Consider the following 17,458-nt stretch of genomic DNA (forward strand, 5'->3'; position numbering starts at 1 on the left):
TGGAAAAACCATATAAATAGAAATGGGTTTGTTTTGGGGGTGCTTAAATTACAGAGGCACTTTATTTACTTGTTGGGAACATAGAGGTCATCTGACTTCATCTCCAGATTCTCTCTCCCTCCTCCCCACTCCCGTCTCCTGCTATTTCTTCCACACGCCTGGCTTGCTCTTGCCTTTGTCCTGGCTGCCTCCTTTGCCTGTGATGCTGGTGTCCCGGGCACCCTCCTGCCTCCTCTGCCCATGACGCTGGTGTCCCAGGCACCCTCCTGCCTCCTCCGCCCGTGACGCTGGTGTCCCAGGCACCCTCCTGCCTCCTCCGCCCGTGACGCTGGTGTCCCAGGCACCCTCCTGCCTCTTCCGCCTGTGACGCTGGTACCCTGGGCACCCTCCTGCCTCCTCCGCCTGTGACGCTGGTACCCTGGGCACCCTCCTGTCTCCTCTGCCTGTGACGCTGGTGTCCCAGGCACCCTCCTGCCTCCTGTGCCCGTGACGCTGGTGTCCCAGGCACCCTCCTGCCTCCTCCGCCTGTGACGCTGCTACCCTGGGCACCCTTCTGCCGCGCTGTCTCAGCTCTTTCAGATCCTTTCCCAGATGCTGTGGTGTTAGTGGGGTCTTCTCTGACCTCCTTCCCTGCTTAATGTGCTCCCTCCCACCCCCGTACTCCATATCCCCTTTATTTTTCACCATAACACTTATTACATCAACGTATATTTTGTGTATTTTGTATGTTGCCTGTGCTGTCTCTGAGGATGCAAATTCTACGTTGCAGGCAGGATTTCTTTTATTTAGTTTATTCTTGTATCTTAAACACCTAGAACAATTCCTGTCTCACTAGGTCCTCAGTAAATACTTGAATAAATGAGTATACAGAATGAAATATCCACTATATTCATAATTTATGTGTGCTATTATAAATTTGTTGTGGCACTTCTGGACCCCAAGAGGAGGACTAAAACAGTGGAAAACCGGCAAGTGGTCGCATGTGTTCAATCCGTCTAAACCCGCCCGCAACTTCCACAGGCACAAGAACTTAAAGAGCAAGAGGAAGTGAAAGGAAAATTAGGGCAAGGAAACAGATAAAAGAAATCACCCATGAGGAAGAATCAGCAGAAAACTCCAGGCAACATGAAGAACCAGTCCAGAACAACCCCGCCAAGGGACCATGAGGTAGCTACTGCAGAGGATTCCACCTATACAGAAATGTTAGGAATGACAGAAAGGGATTTAGAATACACATGTTGAAAACAATGGAAGAAATGATGGAAACAATGAAGGAAACTGCTAATAAAGTGGAAAATAACCAAAAGGAAATCCAAAAACAGAATCAAATCAGAGATGAACGATATGAAGAATATAAAAAGGATATAGCAGAGCTGAAGGAAATGAAACAGTCAATCAGGGAACTTAAAGATGCAATGGAAAGTATCAGCAACAGGTTAGACCATGCAGAAGAAAGAATTTCAGAGGTAGAAGACAAAGTTTTTGAGATAACTCAGATAGTAAAAGAGGCAGAAAAGAAGAGAGAGAAAGCAGAACGTTCACTGTCAGAATTATGGGACTTTATGAAGCGTTCCAACATACGAGTTATAGGAATTCCAGAAGGGGAAGAAGAATGCCCCAGAGGAATGGAAGCCATACTAGAGAATATTATAAAAGAAAATTTCCCAAATATCACCAAAGATTCTGACACACTGCTTTCAGAGGGCTATCGGACCCCAGGTCGCCTCAACTCTAACCGAGCTTCTCCAAGACACATTGTGATTGAACCTGTCCAAAGTCAAGACAAAAGAAAAGATTCTGCAAGCTGCCAGGAGTAAGCGCCAGTTGACCTACAGGGGCAAATCCATCAGATTGACCGCAGACTTCTCTAATGAAACTTTTCAAGCAAGAAGACAATGGTCATCTACCTTTAATCTACTTAAACAGAACAATTTCCAGCCCAGAATTCTGTACCCTGCTAAGCTAAGCTTCAAAATTGATGGAGAAATCAAATCATTTACAGATATACAAACATTGAGGAAATTCACCACAACAAGGCCAGCTCTACAGGAAATACTTCAACCTGTTCTGCACACTGACCACCACAATGGATCAGCAGCAAAGTAAGAACTCAGAAATTAAAGGACAGAACCTAACCTCCACACTGATGCAAAAGATAAAACTAAGCAATGGACTCTCACCAAATAAGACGAATAGAATACTACCACACTTATCAATTATCTCAATAAATGTTAATGGCTTGAATTCCCCACTGAAGAGACATAGATTGGTTGACTGGATTAAAAAACACAAGCCAGGGCGGCGCCTGTGGCTCAACGTGTAGGGCGCCGGTCCCATATGCCGGAGGTGGCGGGTTCAAGCCCAGCCCCGGCCAAAAAAAAAAAAAAAAACACAAGCCATCCATTTGCTGTCTGCAAGAAACACACCTGGCTTCAAAAGACAAATTAAAGCTCTGAGTCAAGGGTTGGAAGACAATTTTTCAGGCAAATGGAATTCAGAAGAAAAGAGGAGTTGCAATCTTATTTTCAGATACATGCGGATTTAAAGCAACTAAAGTCAAAAAAGACAAAGATGGTCACTTTATATTGGTCAAGGGAAAAATACAACAAGAAGACATCTCAATTCTAAATATCTATGCACCCAATTTAAATGCTCCCAGATTCTTGAAGCAGACCTTACTCAGTCTGAGCAATATGATATCTGATAATACCATAATAACAGGGGACCTTAACACTCCTCTTACAGAGCTGGACAGATCCTCTACACAGAAATTAAACAAGGATATAAGAGACTTAAATGAGACCCTAGAACAACTGTGCTTGACAGACGCATATAGAACACTCCTTCCCAAAGATAAAGAATATACATTCTTTTCATCACCGCATGGAACATTCTCCAAAATTGATCATATCCTGGGACACAAAACAAATGTCAACAGAATCAAAAGAATTGAAATTTTACCTTGTATCTTCTCAGACCATAAGGCACTAAAGGTGGAACTCAACTCTAACAAAAATGCTCGACCCCACCCAAAGGCATGGAAACTAAACAATCTTCTGTTGAATAACAGATGGTTGAAGGAAGAAATAAAACAGGAAATCATTAACTTCCTTGAGCATAACAACAATGAAGACACAAGCTACCAAAACCTGTGGGATACTGCAAAAGCAGTTTTGAGAGGAAAATTCATCGCTTTAGATGCCTACATTTGAAAAACAGAAAGAGAGCACATCAACAATCTCGCAAGAGATCTTATGGAATTGGAAAAAGAAGAACAATGTAAGCCTAAACTCAGTAGAAGAAAAGAAATATCCAAAATCAAATCAGAGATCAATGAAATTGAAAACAAAAGAATCATTCAGAAAATTAATGAAACAAGGAGTTGGTTTTTTGAAAAAATAAATAAAATAGATAAACCATTGGCCAGACTAACGAGGAATAGAAAAGTAAAATCTCTAGTAACCTCAATCAGAAATGATAAAGGGGAAATAACAACTGATCCCACAGAGATACAAGAGATCATCTCTGAATACTACCAGAAACTCTATGCCCAGAAATTTGACAATGTGAAAGAAATGGATCAATATTTGGAGTCACACCCTCTCCCTAGACTCAGCCAGGAAGAAATAGAGCTCCTGAACAGACCAATTTCAAGCACTGAGATCAAAGAAACAATAAAAAAGCTTCCAACCAAAAAATGCCCTGGTCCAGATGGCTTCACTCCAGAATTCTGTCAAACCTTCAAGGAAGAGCTTATTCCTGTACTGCAGAAATTATTCCAAAAAATTGAGGAAGAAGGAATCTTCCCCAACACATTCTATGAAGCAAACATCACCCTGATACCAAAACCAGGAAAAGACCCAAACAAAAAGGAGAATTTCAGACCAATCTCACTCATGAACATAGACGCAAAAATTCTCAACAAAATCCTAGCCAATAGATTACAGCTTATCATCAAAAAAGTCATTCATCATGATCAAGTAGGCTTCATCCCAGGGATGCAAGGCTGGTTTAACATACGCAAGTCTATAAACGTTATCCACCATATTAACAGAGGCAAAAATAAAGATCACATGATCCTCTCAATAGATGCAGAAAAAGCATTTGATAAAATCCAGCATCCTTTTCTAATTAGAACACTGAAGAGTATAGGCATAGGTGGCACATTTCTAAAACTGATTGAAGCTATCTATGACAAACCCACAGCCAATATTTTACTGAATGGAGTAAAACTGAAAGCTTTTCCTCTTAGAACTGGAACCAGACAAGGTTGTCCTCTGTCACCTTTACTATTCAACGTAGTGCTGGAAGTTCTAGCCAATACAATTAGGCAAGACAAGGAAATAAAGGGAATCCAAATGGGAGCAGAGGAGGTCAAACTCTCCCTCTTTGCTGACGACATGATCTTATACTTAGAGAACCCCAAAGACTCAACCACAAGACTCCTAGAAGTCATCAAAAAATACAGTAATGTTTCAGGATATAAAATCAATGTCCACAAGTCAGTAGCCTTTGTATACACCAATAACAGTCAAGATGAGAAGCTAATTAAGGACACAACTCCCTTCACCATAGTTTCAAAGAAAATGAAATACCTAGGAATATACCTAACGAAGGAGGTGAAGGACCTCTATAAAGAAAACTATGAACTCCTCAGAAAGGAAATAGCAGAGGATATTAACAAATGGAAGAACATACCATGCTCATGGATGGGAAGAATGAACATTGTTAAAATTTCTATACTTCCCAAAGCAATCTACCTGTTCAATGCCATTCCTATCAAAGTACCTACATCGTACTTTCAAGATTTGGAAAAAATGATTCTGCGTTTTGTATGGAACCGGAAAAAACCCCGTATAGCTAAGGCAGTTCTCTGTAACAAAAATAAAGCTGGGGGCATCAGCATACCAGATTTTAGTCTGTACTACAAAGCCATAGTGGTCAAGACAGCATGGTACTGGCACAAAAACAGAGACACAGACACTTGGAATCGAATTGAAAACCAAGAAATGAAACTAACATTTTACAACCACCTAATCTTTGATAAACCAAACAAGAACATACCTTGGGGGAAAGACTCCCTATTCAATAAATGGTGTTGGGAGAACTGGATGTCTACATGTAAAAGACTGAAACTGGACCCACACCTTTCCCCACTCACAAAAATTGATTCAAGATGGATAAAGGACTTAAACTTAAGGCATGAAACAATAAAAATCCTCCAAGAAAGCATAGGAAAAACACTGGAAGATATTGGCCTGGGGAAAGACTTCATGAAGAAGACTGCCATGGCAATTGCAACAACAACAAAAATAAACAAATGGGACTTCATTAAACTGAAAAGCTTCTGTATAGCTAAGGAGACAATAACCAAAGCAAAGAGACAACCTACACAATGGGAAAGGATATTTGCATATTTTCAGTCAGACAAAAGCTTGATAACTAGGATCTATAGAGAACTCAAATTAATCCACATGAAAAAAGCCAACAATCCCTTATATCAATGGGCAAGAGACATGAATAGAACTTTCTCTAAAGACGACAGACGAATGGCTAACAAACACATGAAAAAATGTTCATCATCTCTATATATTAGAGAAATGCAAATCAAAACAACCCTGAGATATCATCTAACCCCAGTGAGAATGGCCCACATCACAAAATCTCAAAACTGCAGATGCTGGCGTGGATGTGGAGAGAAGGGAACACTTTCACACTGCTGGTGGGACTGCAAACTAGTACAACCTTTCTGGAAGGAAGTATGGAGAAACCTCAAAGCACTCAAGCTAGACCTCCCATTTGATCCTGCAATCCCATTACTGGGCATCTACCCAGAAGGAAAGAAATCCTTTTATCATAAGGACACTTGTACTAGACTGTTTATTGCAGCTCAATTTACAATCGCCAAAATGTGGAAACAGCCTAAATGCCCACCAACCCAGGAATGGATTAACAAGCTGTGGTATATGTATACCATGGAATACTATTCAGCCATTAAAAAAAATGGAGACTTTACATCCTTCGTATTAACCTGGATGGACGTGGAAGACATTATTCTTAGTAAAGCATCACAAGAATGGAGAAGTATGAATCCTATGTACTCAATTTTGATATGAGGAAAATTAATGACAGTTATGGTTATGGGGGAGAACAGAAAGAGGGAAGGAGGGAGGTGAGCGGGGCCTTGGTGTGTGTCACACTTTATGGGGGCAAGACATGATTGCAAGAGGGACTTTACCTAACAATTGCAGTGAGTGTAACCTGGCTTATTGTACCCTCAATGAATCCCCAACAATAAAAAAAAAAAAAAACAAAAAAAAAAAAGAAAAGAAAAGGAAAGTATTTAATATTGGTAATACGTAGCAAAATATTTCATAAGGTACTCACTGGTCTGTGATTGTAATTAAACAGATTGAATAATTTCTCCTCTTCAAGTAAAAAAAAAAATAAAATAAATTTGCTGTGGATCTTAGAGTTTGCATTTATACATTTGTATGTAATTTCCATTAGCATTTTATCTTTGTTAATATGGAGTCTGCTCTGTGATATTCTAGAAAAATCACAGTTTTTAATGATTTACACGTGCTCCAATTTATTATTTTACCTCCTGAGGTCTATACTGAGTTCTAGCAGTGATTTATAAATATTGTGTTTTACATTTGTGTCACTTGTGTGTAATTACATATCTGTTATTTTTTATTATTTGTGAGAATAACAGGAACATGAAATTATAGAAAGCCATCTGGGCTGCACCCTGCCTCCATGGGTCCTACTGTGCAACTCAACAGTTATGTTCCCAGAACTCATTTTCATGTTGGTGTTTAGAACATCAGACACTGTATCCCATTATTATGGTTAGGTTTTACTGTATTCTGTGAAGAACCCAGTGAACTTATTTAACTCCTTAACTAATTCCTAACCAATAGACTGTCATTCATTGGTGTCTGCGCGCGTTTCCCTACAGTTAACATAGGCGGGGCATCAGGCCAGGACTGGGGGAACCCTAACACAGACAAGAGTGTGGCGGTGCCGTCCACTTGGCGCTCCCAGACCCCCGGAGGAGAACACATGGGCATATGGTTGTGAAATACTCTCAGATGGAGGTGTCCACGGCACGGCCATGGATTTGAGTCTAAAATCTGAGGCTCGGTGTAGTTACCTTTGGGGTTTCCACACCCATCAGTGCTAACTAACAGTCTAGAAGTAGACCATCCCTGGCGTGAGAAGAGCAGTGAAGAGCTGCCCTGCACTGGAGGGGTGGGGAGGCCGGAGAGGGAGTGGGCATGCTGATTTCATTTCTGACCTGGAGAAGAGTAGCTTTGGGGTTGATGTAACTGGAAGTAAAGAAGCAGAGAGACAAGGTGTGTGCGTAGCCTGCTTATTGGAGAAGTTTGGCTGAAAAGCCAAGAAATATTTTTTTCTAAGACGTATTTTAGTCTAAAACTTTGAGGTTCAGCAGTTCCTTCTTGAGTGGCTTTCTCATCTTCCTTTGCTCCTCCCCAGCCTGTCCCCTCAGGAACCCTAGTCAGATCATACCCCTCAGTGCCGACACTGGTCACAGTAGGGAAGAGTGACTGTATTGCCACCATCGTTTTCTTTAAAGGGAAAAATGGTAAATAAAGCTGATAAAGCCTCATTTCCAGCTCTCACTGTTAATAATACAGTTTTTAAAGCTCCTGTTTGTTGTCCTTTCATTGTGAACAACTGTTTAGTTTTATAAGTTACCTCTAATGTGCCTTTTTGTCCCTTGTTTTAGGGGCGAGAAGGTGCAGAGATTGAACCTTGGGAAGATGCTGATTACCTTGTTTACAAAGTCACAGATAGATTTGGCTTTTTACAGTAAGTCACACAGATTGAAAGCTGATTTTTAAAGTTACAGTGTTTCAGTGATATTGCTTTTATTTATTTTTAATAGAATTGCTCTGCATAAGGTTTCAGGAGTAGTCCTACGATATGCTTTTTGGTAGTAAATTCCTGGCATTTTAAACCTCTATGATTAAAATTTAAGAATACAAATTTTGAATATTCTTTGTCTTTTAGTAAGAACATTAAATGCAGTAAATGATTTGTATTAATAATTTAGCAGAATTAAATGCAAATGGATAATTTGTATTTAAAAATATATATAAAACATTTCATTCTGCACCAATGCATTTAAAAAATAATTAGCAATTAGAACTTTAGTGTTATGTAGCCTAAAAATGAGCATTGAGAGGAAAAGCCATTTATTTTCCTTATGTTTGTAAATGTGTTCATGATAATGCTTCTCAAAATTAATTCCATTTATCCTGTGTATGTTATGTAAAGGGTTGAGAGAGGTCTACACCACTGTGAAACAAACCTCAAAGCCGTTAAAATGATCTTGACTCTCAAAAACATCTCGTAGATGATGTGAATCTGTCTGTTCCAGTTCTGTGTTGTTTAATCAGATCCCCACAGGCTGCAGACTTTTATTCATCACTATATTTTGTTTGGTTCCATACAAGTTGGGAATTAACTACATTTTCATTCAAATGTACTCTTTTCCAGTTTCCTTTATTACAAGTAGGAAGAAAGCCCCGAATTTTTATTTCATAATCTGATTAAATTTTGAAGAGAAAATGTAACTTCTTGTATAGTACGTGGTAGTAATTTAAAGGACTGAGACTTTTTTTTTTTCTCCTGTTCGGTTTCTAGGGTTTTGTGTGTGTGTGTGTGTGTGTGTTTATTAATTTATTTAGAATTTATTTTGTTGTATCATATTTTTCTGAAAGTAAACAACTGTACAAATAGTTCTAGGAGTTAGAGAGTGTGTGCTCTGTGGTCTTGCTGGTCTCTGGTCAGCTAACCACTTCATGCTTCATCTGTAGAACAGGCATCAATAACTTCTTTACATACATACCTTAAGGTATATCTGAGGCTTTGAAGAAATAAAATGTAAGAGACTTTTATAAAGTTTTGGACAAACATAAGGTGTTACTATTATATCTAATGACATTAGCATGTCTGAAAAATTCTTCTGAGTAATTAGAAGAGTTTCAACTTCAGTACCTCATATACTAACATTAAGATTTAAATATGATAAAAATATTGTTCTTAAATCAACCCCCCCTCCACTTTTTAAAAAAAAAAACCAAACTTGGCTACAAATGTGACAGGAAGTGATTGCGTATTTTTGTGGGTTAGTGTGCAAATCTGAGGTTTGTGTAGGAAGTTTTGAAGGACTATTTGAACCTGAAGACTTAACATCAGTAGATCCCAAACTTCCCAGAATCAGTTGGGAAATTTAAAAAATAAAAGACTTCAGCTTCTGTTTTGGAGTTTGATTTGGAAGATAGGATGCAACTCAGCTGATTTAGACCTTACTAAGTGTTTCTGTTGGGAATGAACCACTGTAATAGATAATGTTTTTAAATCATAAAATAGTTCACTAGAGTATAAAATACATGTGAAAAATTTGTGCATTCAAAAGGGCCTCTAAATTTTCTCCTCTTGTTGTTTGAAACAACATGAGCTGAGGAGCTAGGCCTTAGCGGCAGAGGTTCTGGCACACGAGCTCAGCCTGTCTTTGATGATCTAAGAATTGCAGATAGTTCTTTTGGTTTGTTTTGAACTTTGTGTGAAGGTCCATTTGGCTGCAGTAGCCTGCCCATGTTGAGTGCCGGCTCTCGGGGTTGGGAGTCTCACTGCAGAGCCCACGTTCCGCACGGCTGCAGTTTGCTACCTGTTGCTGCTTCTTGTGTTTTTAATAAATGAAGCACAGAATGAGTACTTTGAAATGCCTGCAAAGAAATTTAAGGGGAGAAGGAGCACGTCTGGAGAAGGGTGCCTCGTGAACCATCACTGCTGTTGAGATGTGCGCCAAGATCACTGAGCTCACCGCCTTTGGACAGTGAAGCAGACTGCTGCCAGTTCTCCAACCCTCCTGCTGACTACTTACCCCGTGATATGGACCTAAAGCAGGCAGCACAAATTAAACAAGGAAGCACAAAAATAGATATTACTGCAATGTTAGGCTGTCTTAAGTTTCGCCAAAATCAGTGACTTTTGTTACAGTGCCCAATTTAAGTCAAACATTTCTCCAGAGATTGTTGCTAGTGGCTTTCATTGCTTGTCACCCTAGACTAGAGTTTTGGACACTGTTGAATAAAGTCACTTGGTGTAGGCATTTAGATATCAAAAGAACATTTTTTTTCAGTCTCTTAGTTCTTTGTAATTTTTGATTGGTTCTGCAATGAAATTGGGTTTTAGGTGTCAGTGTCAACATAATAAAGTGACAAAATAACTTCATAGCCTTTGTTGCCTGATTTCATATCTAATTATAGTTTTAGAAACTTAAACTACCTATTATGATGTGTGGAGGAGTGACAGTAATTAACAAATACAGTGAATAACTAACTTGGTTTTATAGCAGATTTCACAATAAACATGAAAGCTGTTGCCAAACCAGCCTGGCTCGATGCAGACGCACAGTGTCTTTGTTTAGATCTCAGCAGCCAGGCATCGTCCCTGTCTGTGTCTGTGACAGGGTCACAGCTGCACGGTGGCAAAACAGAGCTGCCTCAAGGAAGTAGTTGGAGAACTTTAAACATTTTAGTCAGAAATAGTCACTGCTAGTCTGCTTAGCAAAGAATGCTTGGTATTTGAATAATGATGCTGTTAGGCTACAAGTTATTAATAGAAGAATTAGAAGGAAATTGTACCCAAACAGGGAAGATGAAATTAATACCAAGCTTCAGATTTTCATCTGTTTATCAAAAGGTATAATATATTTGTAACGTAAAATTTAGCAGACTGACTGTGGTTTGCCATGAATGTGTAAAATGACTATATGTGAGAGCCGGAATAAAGGTATGTTTGTTTTTACAGAATTACTGTTTAGATTACAAGGGCTTGAAAACTCTTTCTATAATCCTGTAGAATCTGACTAGAGTCAATTTAAACTTAGATAAAATTTACTTAAAAAACAAAAAATCTAGTCAGGTATTCAGCTAATTGAAGTTTTAAGTTTCCAAATGAGAGTTTATCTCAGAGTTAACAGAAATACTCTACCTGAGCTGTTTCCGAGTTTAACAGTAGACAAAAAAACTCTCTCCAGATGACTGTGTTTTCATTCAGTGCATTTCTGAGATACAGGTATTTGCTGTCAGCTCAATGGTTTCTTAAAGGAGCCTTTAGGTTCTCCGAAACCCTTGTTCTTGAAATCAAGAGTTGGCAAATGTTTTCTATAAAGAGCCAGATATGAAGTATTTTTGGCTTTGTGGGCCATACAGCCTTTGTTACAACTACTCAAGTCTACCTTCGTAACATGAAACAACCACGGACAATACGTAAACGGATGGGTGTGGCAGTGTTCCATTTAAACTTTATTACAAAACCAGTCAGATTGGATTCACAGCCCGGTTTGTGACCTAAGAGAATACTCTGCCCTCACCCAGATGGTGAGCTCCTGTCTACTTGAAGAATGTTTAGGTGGCAAGTAAAGAAGCATCCTGCACACGGGCCTGCGTCCTCCTCCCGCTCACACGGCCAGTCAGCAGCGTCCCGAGCCCCTGCCCAGGCTGGAGTCAAAGCTCCAGACTCGCACTGCCCAGTACAGCAGCACTAGCCACCTGTCACTGGCTGTCACACAGAACTCTGGAGGAGGCAGCAGGGTGTTCTGGGAAGTCTGTGAAAATTAGCGTATGCCACACACAGGTTTATGGAGGAAAGTTCTGTGGAGACGGTTGTGTGCCCACAGCAGATTTGATGTGACAGGTGTTAAGTATGAAGGAATAATGCAAGAGAGTCTGTGGAGGAAAGCCCAACCAGGTCCCTGCTCTGTCTTCCATCTGTGACTTTTTGCTTTTAATCCTTCAAAGTTTCTCTTCTTGAGAATTTGGTTTTCATCTTCTATCCCTTTTCTTCATGTACTCCTGCACGATCTGAAGTCAGCCCCACTAGATTAGTTAGTGCTGAACTGCGGAGGGACTAACCGAAAATGTTGGTTTTATTATCTGTGAAATGAGAAATTTGGACTCTTTCTCGAAGACAGACCTCTTTGGCTATGATACATGTACTTTTTTGTCAGTTCCATTGCTGTTGGTTAATGGTTTACCTAAGAACTCTTCAGAGCAGCAAGAAAAATATCTTTGAAAATACTGAACTGTTCAATATTCATCTATCATACCTCAGAAGTGTGTTTTATTTGATTTCAAGAGAAACTAGGCAAAGATGTTGTTGCTAAAACATCACGACTACCGAGAAAACCGCTCAAAGCACATTGTTTATGTGTGTTGTTTGTTTATGGAGTGCACATGGTCTTTCTGTTACTGAGTTAAAGCAAGAGTCTTAGTATATTTTGTATTAGAGTTGATACCATGGGTGCATTCTATCAGAGAAATGATAGAAATGATATCTTTAGTGTATATTTTAAAAAAATCATCTCTTGAAATTTTGACAATGAAACATCTTTATCCTACAGAATAAAAGTGGAAGTTTTCTTTTTAATTCACAAATCTGTTGGAAGCAGTTTTTCCCCCATGCTAAGCTTTTGAACAGCCATTTGTCATAGACTTTAACTGAACCGTAAGTAGAGGTGGTAGTCTAGTAAAGATTGGCAAAATATGCTCCACCTCATCACTGGTTTAGTGGGAAAAAAGCCACACTTGGTTTACATACTGTCTGCGGTTGCTTTTGCTCTACAGTGTGAGCTGAATAGTTGTGAACCAGGCTGTGTGGTCCACCAAACCTAAAATACATCTGTCGGTGGTCTGGAGCAGTGAGGGCAGTGTTCTGTGTCTGCCATGTCCAGTACAGCAGCCTGCAGCCGTGCACTTGAACTGTGGCTAGTGAGACCTTAATTGTAATTTATGTTTAAAATTAAAGAGCCACATGTGGCCAGGGGCTACTGTACTGGGCAGTGCGAGTCTGGAGTTTTGAATATGAGGTGCTGTGGCTACAATCTGGAATCTACAGAATTTAGTGGAACAGAAGCATATGTTATTGTGATGACAAGTGGATATTAAGCATCACATGTACCTATAGATATGTCGTTTTTTAAAGTGTGCTTTGATTTCACCATTTCACAGTCACTGTCTTTCCTTCACAGTGAGGAGGAGCTCCCATATCACAATGCAGCTGTGGAACGGGTGAGTGCGGTTCTCATGTTTCTTTCCTGGGCGATTGCCCTGATCAGAGACTAAAATCCACCACCTTTGGGACTTTCAGTGCATCTTTTATGGAAGTCATGCACTCATTGTTAGGGTTTGACCCTGATGATAGCACCCTAATAAAGTAATTGAACTAATGGTGAAATAATTCCAGGAGATTTTACGAGGTTCTGACACATCCTTGAAGGGAGGCAAGCCTGTAGTCCCCAGAGGACGTCAGTCCCGACCGTCAGTTCTCACCTTGCTGTCTTTAGCAGGTGGGGGTCTTGTGACAGCGTCCTCTGTCTGTGGAATCAGCCTTTCTGGGGCAGGAGCCTGGACAGGTCGTTTTAAAAAAGGTTCACAAGGGTGGTGCCTGTGGCTCAGTCGGTAAGGCGCCAGCCCCATATACCGAGGGTGGCGGGTTCAAACCCGGCCCTGGCTGAACTGCAACCAAAAAATAGCTGGGCGTTGTGGCGGGCGCCTGTAGTCCCAGCTACTCGGGAGGCTGAGGCAAGAGAATCGCTTAAGCCCAGGAGTTGGAGGTTGCTGTGAGCTGTGTGAGGCCACGGCACTCTACCGAGGGCCATAAAGTGAGACTCTGTCTCTACAAAAAAAAAATAAATAAATAAAAAAGGTTCACAAGTGATTTTCATGCATCCTCTGGCTAGTAAAATGCCATGCTAGATGGTAGCTCTTTGGAATGTGAGATTTTAATAAATTTTTCACAAACAATGACAAAAACATTCTCTGTAGTCAAATAATTATGATCGCATGTTAAGGACTCAGAGAAGTGTTGCTGAGACACTGTTGCCATTTTTTATCCTTTCCTCATTGTACGTAGCTAGGAGCTGGTTCCATACCTGCCGTCGTAAGAAGTAGTGATTGGATGTTTGAATGTTGTTCAGAATCTCCCTTCTCCCCATGTTTTCTATACCAAAAAATGAACTATAGTATGAAAGTGGGGCTGTTGGTTGGGATTATTCTTAATTTGTGTATGTTTGATGGGGTGAGGGGGCTGAGTTTTAGCTAATGTAGGTGAAATTGGAATTTGAAAAATATTTTAGAAAATTTTTCTAAGATCAAAATTTTCTGAAAATTGAAGCAGTAGCAAATACCTTAAAATATAGACAAAACCACCATTTTATAGAGAGAGATCCCTGTAGGCACTTCCTGCAGTTGAATTATCTTTGGTTTTCTCTCAACATCATAACCTAGATATTTTGATAAATGAATTTCTTTCTGTTAATAACTGTATGATTGAGTAGCAACTGCGTAACAGTATTAGACTACTTGTAGAACGATGAGATTAAAGGAGACATGGTTTCTGCCTTTGACAAGCTCACTGTCAGTGACTAGGGAAGGTGAGGTGGGATAATGTTACTGGTGGCTTCAGGGGTGCAGTGTTAGGGAAATGGAAGGCAGTGCTGGGGGAGGGGAAGGCAGGTGCTGTCTGTAGCTGGGGAATGGATGAGAAGGATGTGACAGATGATGGTGAGTAGTTTTTAAATTGTGCCTATGTTGAACTTTGTATCAGCCTCGTTTGAGTGGGAACATCCGGGTTTGTCGTGCCTTCTGACCATGGCCTCTCCGGTCTGGTTCCTGAACTTCACTAACCCTTGGTCTGGTCTTGCTTCTTTCCCTCTGACACCACTGGTGCCACTCATGTCCCCATCCCCTCTTCTCTTCTGGCTCAGTTTGTTGTCGGCGGTTGTGATTACTTGCATGTACCTTCAGCTTCTGGCCTTTCTCGCTTTGTTTAGGCTAAACTTCAACCCTAGTTAAAGCTTGTCCTGCCTCTGCAGTCTCTGCATCTGTGTGGCTAAGTGCATCTGGAGAACTACACAGACACACTCCCGTGCTGACTGGCTTTACTTGAAATTCATTATCTCAAACCTTTCTGAACCAGGAATGTCGCCTAAAGACCACACTGCAGACGTACTCTCCTGAGTCAGCTGCTGGAACCTTCTCTTCCTCCTCAGGCCTCCAGCACCTCCTTCTCTGTCCTTTCTCCTGCCCTTTCTTCCATGTCCTTCTTATTTCTTATAAGAAAATAAAAGCAATCAGAAGAGCACGTCCACGAGCTCCCTGACTGCCTCTGAGCCCAGGTGTGCTAGTCACCGTGAGTAAGCTGCCTTGCTTATTCAGGAACGCGACTCCAGCCCATCTTCCGCACTCTCCTGGATTCCCTCTGTTTCTACTTGATTGTTCCCATCGGAGTGCATGGTTTCCCTCATTGCAAACCTCTTCTTTTCTTCTTCCCTGTTTCTCTTCCACCGTCTTTCTTTCCTCCCTTTAAGTCATGTTTTCGGCTCCCCGCTCTCTGCCTCCCCACCCCTGGCCACGATCAGGGTCTCTAACTCCCTCCCTCCGTAGGGCTCCTGCTGGTGGCCCTTCTCCGTGTCCTCTGCACCCCCGGAGGTGCTCGCGTGGCTGGTCCCGCCTCTCTGTCACACATTCTGCATGCTTCTGTTCTCCTTTCCGCAGCTGCCCTTCTCTGTTTTCTCTGCACATTCCTTCCTTTCTCCTTAATCTCTGCACCCCAGGGTGCCTGGTGGCCCTGACCTTTCCTGTCTGTACTTTCTTCTTTGGTGACTGATCCTTTGGCTTTAAATCTCACTCTGTTGCATGGCTCGGCTCCCTGAACCTCCGACTCATGTGTCCTTGTATATACACTCCAGGGTCATGGCTCAGGCATCTGACTTGAGTGCATCCTCAGAGTTCTAACAGATGAAGCGAGGGTTTGTCCTTCTTCTCAAATCCGCTCTGTTAACAAACTCCGCATGGAGTAAATGGGAGCTCCACTCTTCTGGTCGCTCACACTAAAACCTTCAGAGCTGTCTTTGGCTTTCCACCTTCATACCCCGTGTCTTGTCAGTCAGCAGATCCTTTGGAATGTGTTCAGAAGTCTCCACTCCACCACCTGCCCACAGCAATCTCTCTTGTGAGCTTCCTCCTCCTTCTGCCCTGGGCCCACCCCCTCCCGCAGTCTTTGGTCACCAGTCTAAATCCTGTTGACACAGGGAAGATCATGTTCCTCTCTGATCCTCTCTGTTCTGAAGGGTCCCTGTCACCCTGAGGAAAGGCGGAGTCTTAGAATGGCCTACATAGCCCATGTGATCTGCTTTCTGAACACTGACCTCCCCTCCTCCCACCTTCTCTTGCTCACTAGCCCTGGAGTGTCTCTAAGACTTGCCACCCCATCCCCTTTCAGGTCTTGCCCATGGCTGCTTCCTCTCCTGCTCCCCACCCTTGGTAGCTTCAGGGCTCAGTCCCTCATTTTCTTGAAGTATCTCCTCCGATGTCACCTTCTGAATAATGCCGTCCTAGCTCAGCATCTGCCATTGGAGCTGCCTCTCCCCCCAAGGCTGATGCGCACCCACCCTGCTTTATTCTTCTCTTGAGCACCTCAGACGATTTCACATGTCACAGATTTTGATAATTTTTTTTATTTTGTCTGTTTTGCCTACTAAGGTGTAATCTATAAAAAATTTTTGTTCCTGGCTATATTCCTAGAACTTTGAACTGTGCTCAGCACACAGTATATGCCCAGTGAGTGTGGGCTGAGTGAACAGCGGGTGAACGTAACCACTCCTTTACACACCAATGACTGGCTGGGATGACCTTTACGGGGGAAGAGTTAGAAGGTATTTTTAACAAAAAGCCACATTGGACAAAATAATTGGGCCACCCAATTTTGACTTCTCTCTCCAGTGCCCCCTCCTTTGTAATTTGCTGATCCTTTTAGAATGTGATTGAGGTAGTGTGACAGTGAAGAAAAGAAGAGATGTAAGCCGCTCTGGGGAGGTCTGGTGAGGGCTGTCAGGGTGGACGTCTTAATGTAACTTGGCTTATAATTAATTGGTTATTTACTCTAAAGAGTTTGATATAGTGGAGAATCACTAAAAAGTGATCCATGCATACCTTTGTAATTTATTTTTAAAAAAGTTTATGTTGTCAACTTTTTATTGGGGTACAGGCAGGGTTCTGAGGCTGCTGACTGAGATTCCATCTGGCCTTTTGTATGTAAACTGCACTCATGTTACGTGAACTACCTTTTACAGTTTTGGATTTTTTAAGATAATGCAAAACAGTAAGGCCAGAGACTTTTTAGTTTATCAAGATTTGCCCTCAGTTGTTATGGTTTGAATTAATGTCATGTATTCTGTGGTGACTGCTCAATCCTAGTGGCCAACTCTACCATTTCTAGGGAACTGATAAAAAAATTTTACACATGCTCTGTAATTGAATGAAATCAGTGTAAGTGACAGCCTTGCAGGTCTTCAGTCTCAAGGTGTGTGCTTCCTGCCTGGGAAGGCGTGGGCAGGGTGGGTGGCTCTCGTATGCCC

The 17,458-nt window shown here is 41.4% G+C and overlaps 1 protein-coding gene across 3 annotated transcripts in view; it reads left to right on the top strand.

Annotated features, from left to right (window-relative positions):
- USP6NL (USP6 N-terminal like) overlaps nucleotides 1–17,458 on the top strand; it is a 176,790-nt gene that overhangs the window by 90,693 nt on the left and 68,639 nt on the right. For all 3 annotated transcript variants that reach the window (XM_053572719.1, XM_053572718.1, XM_053572720.1), the window contains exons 4-5: nucleotides 7,757–7,839; nucleotides 13,070–13,109. In XM_053572719.1, coding sequence (XP_053428694.1) covers nucleotides 7,757–7,839; nucleotides 13,070–13,109 — 123 coding nt within the window. The remainder of the gene's footprint in view (nucleotides 1–7,756; nucleotides 7,840–13,069; nucleotides 13,110–17,458) is intronic.

This window comes from Nycticebus coucang, chromosome 20 (assembly GCF_027406575.1).
Source record: "Nycticebus coucang isolate mNycCou1 chromosome 20, mNycCou1.pri, whole genome shotgun sequence".
In the NCBI taxonomy this organism is placed as follows: domain Eukaryota; kingdom Metazoa; phylum Chordata; class Mammalia; order Primates; family Lorisidae; genus Nycticebus; species Nycticebus coucang.